This window comes from Protobothrops mucrosquamatus, unplaced genomic scaffold (genome assembly GCF_001527695.2).
Source record: "Protobothrops mucrosquamatus isolate PMUCROS unplaced genomic scaffold, P.Mucros_1.0 scaffold83, whole genome shotgun sequence".
Taxonomy (NCBI): Eukaryota; Metazoa; Chordata; class Lepidosauria; order Squamata; family Viperidae; genus Protobothrops; species Protobothrops mucrosquamatus.
The window spans coordinates 1,484,259-1,493,761 of NW_015386460.1; the positions used below are offsets into that span (position 1 = coordinate 1,484,259).

Genomic DNA, 9,503 nt, shown 5'->3' on the forward strand with positions numbered 1-9,503 from the left:
GTACAGATAATTGAACAAACTATGTTGCATTACATTTTTGATTAAATTATCTTTTGATTGATATACAATTTTATGGTACTCAAAAAGTGGTGTTATTAGCCATCAAACCTCAAAAATACACTTTTCCCAAAAGGTTTGCACAATTTTGGCCACTACTGTATTTGCTGCCTTGAGTTATTTGTAAACATAATAAAGGTGGGATACAGATAGATAGATGTGACTTTCCCAAAAGCAAAGAAATAGGCACTATAAAAACATGCTGAAATCTGTATGAAAGATTTTAAATGAGATTTCTACCTAAACACAAAAATGAGTATTAAGGTTTTAGATGTAAAACAGATCTAAGCATTTTACTGTTATTAATTTGAGGATAATATTCACATGTACTTTATTTTTCAGAAATTTAAAATTCCAAAGTGCCCATGCCAAAAATTTGAAATGAATCCTCAATACTGTAGCACTCCTTAGTTCAAACAGTGTGATGCAGTTAGATTTCAAATGAGATCAGCATAATCTCAAGTCATATTCCAAATAGTGTTAAAATTTGAGTTAATTGATGGTGCACAAAAGAACAATGGTTAATTAACATTTCTCCAATAAAATCAGATTTTTTCCCAAGGGGATTTGTAAAACTGAATTAAGCTAAAATAGGAGTTCAGTATAAATTAAGTGCCCATGTTTCTTGCATATCATTTTGTCAACTCTTCAAGCAGCTTTATGATTTCAAATTATTAAATGGACACTTTCAAATTTACAGAATGGCATTGACTTTAAGGAGTAAGCATATTTGAATATCACACTGAGTAGCAGTATTACATTGTGTAATAATTTTATCTATACAATTCCCTTTTACAATGTTCAGCAATACAACAGATATCATCTGCTTGTCCTTTTCTGAAAATGTTTCAGTTTTCCAGTTCCAGTCATTGGATGCAGAGTCAGTTAAATTATCCCATAAAACTGAATAAATGGCTTTATTTGGTGACTTCAAGATGCTCCACCTTCTGTGGGGGACATAGGTGTTGTTGGAGAAACTAAATCTGGTTTTTGTGAGATTCTATCCAATTCAGCTTGAACATCAGTCAAAACAGGTTTTTGCCCTATAAAAAAAAGAAGTAATAATTTTTTAGTAATTTTCCATGCAAGCATTGTATGCCAAGTATGCTTTTATTACAGAATTTGACATTACTTCTATTACATATTTTAACTAATACTAAAATGCATTTCACATAATTTTTTCAGATTGACAATACATGCTGTGGACTTACTTTCATAAATGTTATCTTGTAACAGTGTCTTTATCTGATTTCTTTGGGGTGCATTTGTTTTTTTCGCCTCTAATTCTCTTTAGTGAAACAAATTGCTTTCCCAAAGTTGTGTTCTAATAGCCATATTCAATTTAACAATTTATCTTATTATATTCTTAAAAGCCAATTTCATCTCTAAGGTACTATCCGTACTCTTTGGTGATGTTAAGATAAGAATTGGGGAGACAACATTTAAAGTATAAAATTAGTAGTATGGGATGATTTTTAATCTCTCATTACCAGTTATGGAATGAGGAAATTGACCAGAAAGAACTGGCAAAGTCTTAGGATGAGTCTGACAAGAAAAGATATTCCATAAAAAGTCTAAAACATCATTATCACAAATAGCCACATCTATACTTATATATTAGAAAACAATGTTCTGATGACAGTAATTTCCTATACTAGCTTCCTATCAATGTACCTTCAAAATATTATAAGAAAACAGAAATATACACATTCTAGGGTGAAGGAAAGGGAATCTGCCTGTAAAAATAATCAATACCTCACTTATTCCCATTAACACACAAAAGAAAGGTAAGAGAGACAAATATCTACTTATGCTGTAGAAATAATTTAGTTCATGGCAGAGTATGGAAAAATATTGAACAAACATAACTGGAGTATTAACAACAGTATAACTTTACTGTTACAAAGATAATACATTATCCATCTTGATGTCAGTTTGCCATAATGTATCTCTCTCTGTCGTAACTGTATCTAAGCAGTCTTTATAATATAACTTGGAGAAAACATAAACAACGGGAAATTAGTATGCACATGTCCTTTGGAACATAGTACCCTCAGGAATGAGGTCGGCTCCAACCCTCCTGACCTTCCACAAAAGCCTAAGGACCTGGCTTTGCCAGTTAGCTTGGGGCTCCAATGCGAGAATCTTACAGTGGAGGGGGGTTGATAGATTGATAACAGATTCCAATCTGCCCTGTATCCTACCCTGCCTTCCCCACTTTTAATTGGGGTGCAGTGTTTGGATCTTCATAATACTTTATTTATGTTTTTTAGCTTGTCTACAGGTAGTTGTCGACTTACAATAATTCATTTAGTGACCAAAGTTACAACAACACTGAAAAAAGTTACCTAGGACCATTTTTCACCTTTATGACTGTTGCAACATCCTCGTGTTCATGTGATCAAAATTCAGATGCTTGGCAACTGACTCACATTTATGACACTTGCAGTGTCCCAGGGTCATGTGATCACCTTTTGGAATTTTCTCATAAGCAAAGTCAATAGGGAAGCCAGATTCACTTAACAACTGAATTACTAACATAACAACTGCAATTGTTCATTTAATAACTGTGGCAAGAAAGGTCATACAATGGGCAAAACTCACTTAACAAATGTCTCACATAGCAATAGAAATTTGAGGCTCAATTGTGATTGTAAGTCAACGATACCTAAGCCACCCATAGTTACTTTGTAGTAAGATGGCGCCTAATAAATTTTACAAATAAAGAAATATTGTTTTTTGTTTTGCCAAAACCACGTGCAATAAAAGTTTCCGATAAAACATCTTTTAGACCTTCATAAATCCATAAGTTATAGGCAAAAAAAGAGTCAAAGTTAAAGCTCTGTAGAAGAATGTATGAGCTTGTACACTGGACTATTTGTAACAATGAGGAAATCAGTCAAAATACAAATCACTAAACATAAATGTTAAATCATTATATACATTCTTATACTGTATTTACAGTAGTTAATTGGCTTTAGTTAATCTAAATTCAGTTCAGTTAAATTTTTACCTGACTTCTTTGCAGATGGTGGCAGATTACCATTGGTGCCACTTCCAGTGCCTCCTACTCCTGGACTACCAACGTTACTGGGTCCACCAGGTGCTCCAGTTTTCTTACTCAGCAAACTGTTGAAGAAGTTTGCCAATACTCCCTCACTTGTGGCTCCAGCTGAAAAATTTCCATGACACGGTGATAATATATTGTAGTTTAATTTTAAATGTTTAAACATAATTAAATGTTGTTATACAATGGATACAAACATAAATAAGTGTCAATTATATATAAAGGCTTGCCTCACCAACTGAGTATTAAAAAAATCTCAAAACAGTTACAATAAATTAATAATATCTTCAGTGTTTTACCTTTCATACTAGGATCTATTTTTTTAGATCCAGCAGGGATGGGTGTAACACTGGTAACATTGGAGGTTACAGATCTGTTTGGTGTCCTGGGTGATCCTCCAGGGACCCTTGGTGAGGTGTCCTATACATAACATGAACCTAATGTAAATTACTTATCTCATGGACATAAGATCATCTGGAAAATGTTAAGATGTTAAAAATATTCTACTTAGATTAGCTGCCTATAGAAAAAAATCCTTTAAAATTATGAATCAGGTTATCTATCAATGATTAGAATAAATGGCATTTCATCTCAGGTTAGCAACTTGAAAGGATGAAATTAATCAATTCCTTCCTTTTTCCTATAAAACAAGTTTTCTAAATAAAGTTTTTTTTATCAGATGTGTTAAAGATTAGGAAAAGGGGGAAACCTTATGCAAATACAAAAAAGAAAATGAGATTGTAATTTAAGGCATATAGACTGATAGAATGAACAAGAATAGATTGATGATTACTGAATCCTACTTCAATGGATTAGGTAAACCTTTTAATATAATACTTATTAGGAAGAAAAAAATATGAAGTACATTATAAACTTCTTCACTGGTCTATGACCAAAATAAAAATATGAGTGATTGACTGAATATTAACTTCCACCATCAACACCTGAATAGCATTCACAACATTGGAAAACTTTGCTAAGTAAACATCTCAATTTTGGCATATATCTCATGTCCTCAAAATCTAAAAACTTAATTTTTTCATCAGTGGTATTCTGAGGTTATTTTTTAGAATAAAAAATGATTCAGAATTATCTAGTAAATTAGAGGATAAATGAAGGCATAGTGGCCTTTTAAAATAAAATTAATCTACCACATTTAATAATACACCAAAATAACTATTATTTTCTCCACTATCTGAGAGAGATTAAACCAGTAATTTAAAAAATGGCAAAAGGTAAAACCCAGGATTAGATGGGTTCCCCACTGAGTGGTATAAAGCATTTATAGATCTATTGGTACCAAAACTTTGTCAAGTTTGAAGAGATATCTGATAAGGAAAATTTAGAAATGGCTTTTAATCAGGCTTATATTAGTTATACCAAAAGCAAGAAAAGATCACATACAGTGTGGTATTTATCATCCAACTTCATTGATACAAAGAATTAAAAAATGAAATGAAGAAAAGATAGGATATACAATTTAGCAGAGTCCCACTGAATTCAAAAAGTTGTTAGAGACAGTGAAATACTTTATTAGAAATGTGCCACTCTATCATGTTAGAACAAAATCTTTGCAAATTATTAATAAGTTAATTTTATTTTTACTAACCACTGGTCGTCCAGTTGTAGAAGGTGGCTGTTTGGCTAACAGAGTCTAAAAAACACAATCAAACATGCAAGAGCATAAACATTTCACAAACATTAAAATATACATGAAATTAATTCTAATTCAAATACATTTAATGACTATGAAAAATACAGATTTACCTGTTGCTTCATAAGAAATACTTGATCATCTTCTGCTACTATCTCCTTTTCATGTACAAACTGTAACAACAAAAACTTATTAAAATGAGTGTAGCAAAATATGAGATACATAAATATCAGAAAGTCATCCTCCCAGCGTTATTATGACCTTTAACATTCTTAAATAGCCTAGGCCTCATTTAATCAATCAAATCTCTTAAAGAATCTCTTATCTTTTTGTTGCTTATTGTAAAATACTTATGACTCAGGGATGAATTTCTCAAAACAATGGTTTTGCAAGTTCCAATTGCTAAAAATCTTATCAAGCTATCATATAAATTCACAAATAACTACCCACATCAGTAGGTATTAGGTATCTAGTATAAAATAAGAACTTTCATATTCAAAGATGTTTAACTCTGACAACTGATTTTTGGACAGAAATGTGAAGGACTCATGTCTTCATGCTATAGTATGAGCTTTTATGAATGGTTGGGCTGTTAGAAGAAAAATATGATTATCACCCAAGAGAGCTCTGTAAAACTGCATTATTAATTTTTCTATTTAAGCACTATTATAAAAATAATAAAGGTGGTATTAAAATCTAATAAATAAATAAATTATAGTATTGGAGTTAAGCACTAATTACTATATTCAAGAATAGCATCCAAGAACACTTTCATACTTCTGTTACATTAAAGCAGAAATGTAGCCTTTTGTATAGTTATATCTGCAATGTTGCCTTTTTGAATATGTCTGATTTAGATATCATCTTGATTACAGCAGAAAAACAATATATTTTATAATATAAATAAAAAAATCATTCAATTTATGTATTTATTAAAAACTTTTGAAAAACCACCATCTAAAACCAACTCTGGGTGTCATACAACCAACATTATTTGACAAGCTTCATTTCTTTGGCAAGCAGAATTTCATTCATTAATCTGAAATGACATTTACATTAACAACGTAGGACAGATTTTGTGTCTTAAGCATGACATCAAGGCAGCCAACAGATATGTTAACAGAAGAAATAATTATTTAAAAGCAAATTCATTATAAAATATTCCTAACATCAAAAAATGAGAAAATCTGTCTAAAACAATTTTATAAGTAAAATTTATGAAAACCATTTTATAACATCAATTTTATATCGTACTGAAAATCTAGTTATAAATGATATTCCCAATTCTACTCTTGAAATATACCAGGCTATGGACTGAATAATTGATGAATAGACTGAGTATGTACTTCTATCCTGTTGCAATTCAAAAAGATTTCTCCAGTTTACATAGAATAATTAATACAATTAAGACACCCATAGTACAATTTAAAAACCCAACATTTGTAAATAACAATAAACAGCACAAGCAAAAAAAACATAATACCAAGAAAGCAGAAAATACAAAAATAAAAATGGAAAAGGGTCACTAAAACAGCTGTTTTCAGCAACTTTTTAAAAAAAGATCAATACTGTAAAGAGGAAGCCAGCCTAACCTTAAAATTAAAATCACAGCTTTATTAAATGATAATTACTTCTAAATATGTTAATTACAACCAAAGAAGAAATTTCAGTTTTATTTCAAATAGATCACATTATTGTTGCTTAAGATTTTCTAAGATTGCAAATAAACCAATATACTAATATGACTTTTAATTATGTAAACAATTACCTTTCTGACAGGTGGCTTTATAACAATATCTTCAAAGTTGTCACTGACTTTTAAAGTCTGAAAGTTCTCATGTAATATTCCTATCTTTTTTTCATTGTCCCATCCTGCAGGACTGAAAGCAAAACTCTATCAAACAATAATTGTTCACTTTTCCGTACAAAAATACCTGTTCTTTTCATATTAAATTTCTTGAGTCCCTTTAGAAATTTAAAATAAAAAATTCACAGTAAAAATTCACATACAAATGCACATGTAGAGAGTGTTTATTACTCTTTTGAATATACTTTTCCCTCTTAACCCAATATAGAGTAATGAAATACTGCAGTTGGAAGTCTTTTATAACTTATAGGACAAAAATGGGAGGTTTCAGTGCGACAAGAAAAGTGTTCTGCCTTGAAGTTTCCCTCCCAATGAATTCTAAAAATTACTTCAGTGCTAGTATTTCAGAAAATGGAAATACTCATTTAAAACTCATTTAAAACACTGAAAAAAGCAACAATATTTTAAATATGTTATTGTACAGAAATCCTATTACTAAATAACTTACATAAATACTGCATCTTTTTCCACAACAATAGGAGCTATGTTGAAAGGAAATCCATACAATTTCTGGACAATATATTTATAAACTAAATCAATATTCTTATTCTCTTTTACTGAAGTGTAAATAAGTGCTGCACCATCTGAATTATTTGTTAAAGAAAATCCTAAATTTTAATTTTTGCAAATCTACATACTTTGAAAATATTACCTTCTTAGATATGCTAATATCCACCAAGTTTAAAAATCTAAAATTAGTTTCATAATTATGCCAAATTTAAGAATTTAATAATTTGCTATAAAACATGCTTTTATCATATAGATAAAAGTGAGTGCCTCATTCACTGACTGTTCAGAATTATGGCATGAAATTATGGTGAAAATTAACTTTGGGACCAATTCTTGCATTTACAACCTTCTCAGATCTTTAAAGCAAAAGAAAACTGAAGTAGGATCATAATTTCTCTTAGTGATCAATTAATTAATGACTGAGTTGCTGATTCCAATTGTGGTCACTAAACAAGAACTGCTGATATTTACTTGTATACCAATTTGGATGATTATATCACAACTTAATAAAACAAGAAAAAGCCATCTGGCCACTCCTATAGACCCTTTATTCCTTCTTTTATAACACAGGCAATTAAATATACAATTAATAGTTTCCTGTTTTTCTTACATAAGACTTGATAGCAACTATCTTTAGAATGAACATAAATAAGGCCAACTTCAAATTATTATTCAACAATTTTTCTCTATAAGATGATTAAAAAATAACTCCTGGTTTGATTGTTTGGAAATGGAAGGCAGAACAAAGGCTATATAAACGTGAAACATTCACTGATATTTCAGTCAATAAGATCAAGATAGAATAATGTTATCATCTTAATCATTTTTCTTTCAGCAGGGAGTTTGAGGGTGCAGAATGACCTTTACAATAATCTAAATTGAAAGTTAATGCTATATCTCATAAAGGATACATGGTAAACAAAATTGTCGGATATATGACTGAATAAAATCAAAGTGTTCGTCTCTGTAATCGTGTTCTTTTTCCAGAAGGTTAATGGCATCACACTGGAAAATAAGTAAAATAATTATTGTTGGGGTTAATAATTGGTTGTTGGGGTTGGAGTTAATGTAAAATATTGGGGTTGGGGTGTAAATAGTTTTAGACAGTTGAGCTAATGTAGATAGTTAGGTTTAATATAAAGTTCTATTTTTACTTGTCTGTCTAGAAACTCCGAATGTATAAAATAGTAAACAATATTTACATTAATATTCTGGAGTTCTATTGTTTCCAAAATCATAATTAGCATCAATGTAAAATACATTTAAAACCTACATCAAAGATCTTCATATTTACCAGTTTACAATATATTGAGAGTAAAAGAAATAAGAAATGACTAAAATAAGAGATTTATTTAAAAAAAGCAATATATTATTTTCTCTTAAGGGTGTTAATGAACCAACCAATTAATTTAAAGGTTTAATTAAATTATTTGAAGGCATATAGCTTTAACTAAAATGAAACAAACCTTTGTACAAACTACTACTACAGGAATGCCTAAGTTACATGTTAGTGTATCTGCACCCAGAGGTAAAATAACACTATCATCTTTGTCTTCTTGCGATGAAGTATTTCTCCTTTGTGGAGAAACTGGAAAATCTTCTCCTGGTTCTGTATATTCTTGGAAATCTCTAACAACTGGAAAAAAAGAAAAGAAGAAAAGAAAAATAAATTACTTTCTTCCTAAATAATCTTTGCATTTCTATCAGAAATATTACAAAAAGTCCTTGACTTATTACCATTCACCTAACAACATTTCAAATAACAATGGACCTGGAAAGGGCGTTTTACAGCTTGTATAATGTCACATCTCTATCATGATCTGAATGTTTGACAATCTGTTCAAAATGTTGCCATATAATCACTATTTGCAATCCTCTCTGTTGGCTTCCATAGAATATCAGTGAGGAAACTGGCAGGGAAGATTGCAAGTTGCTGCACTTGGCAAGAGGACTCCCTCTGGTGTTCTGGACTGGCTGAAAGAGTTGCCTGCTGAAGGATTTCAGCTCCTTGCCTGCTGAGATTTCAGCAATCCAAGCACGTATGGCGCTGAAAACTTTGGCAGGGAATCCTTTTGCTCTGTGGGCTGACTGAAAAAAAGCTGCTTGCTAAGGATTTCAGCTCTGTGCCTGCATGGATTGCTGAAATCCAAGGAAAAATAACAGCTCTCAAAAGAAACCAGCATGGCTGCATAAAGAACTCTCTGACAAATTGAAAGATAAAAAGGACAAGTATAGAAAGTGGAAAGAGGGGCACATAACTAAATCAGAATATCAACAAATAGCCCGAGCCTGCAAAGATGAAGTGAGGAAAGCCAAGGCTCAAAATGAACTAAGGCTTGCGACCAAAG

At 30.9% G+C, this 9,503-nt stretch overlaps 1 protein-coding gene across 2 annotated transcripts in view; it reads right to left on the bottom strand.

Annotated features, from left to right (window-relative positions):
• Positions 1 to 327: 327 nt before the first annotated feature.
• DYNC1LI1 (dynein cytoplasmic 1 light intermediate chain 1) overlaps positions 328 to 9,503 on the bottom strand; it is a 25,230-nt gene continuing 16,054 nt past the window's right edge. For both annotated transcript variants that reach the window (XM_015812427.1, XM_015812429.1), the window contains 9 exons: positions 8,622 to 8,791; positions 8,067 to 8,160; positions 7,094 to 7,229; positions 6,547 to 6,658; positions 4,892 to 4,951; positions 4,734 to 4,778; positions 3,424 to 3,544; positions 3,071 to 3,229; positions 328 to 1,100 (listed from right to left, as the gene is read on the bottom strand). In XM_015812427.1, coding sequence (XP_015667913.1) covers positions 988 to 1,100; positions 3,071 to 3,229; positions 3,424 to 3,544; positions 4,734 to 4,778; positions 4,892 to 4,951; positions 6,547 to 6,658; positions 7,094 to 7,229; positions 8,067 to 8,160; positions 8,622 to 8,791 — 1,010 coding nt within the window. In that variant the 3' untranslated portion in view covers positions 328 to 987. The remainder of the gene's footprint in view (positions 1,101 to 3,070; positions 3,230 to 3,423; positions 3,545 to 4,733; positions 4,779 to 4,891; positions 4,952 to 6,546; positions 6,659 to 7,093; positions 7,230 to 8,066; positions 8,161 to 8,621; positions 8,792 to 9,503) is intronic.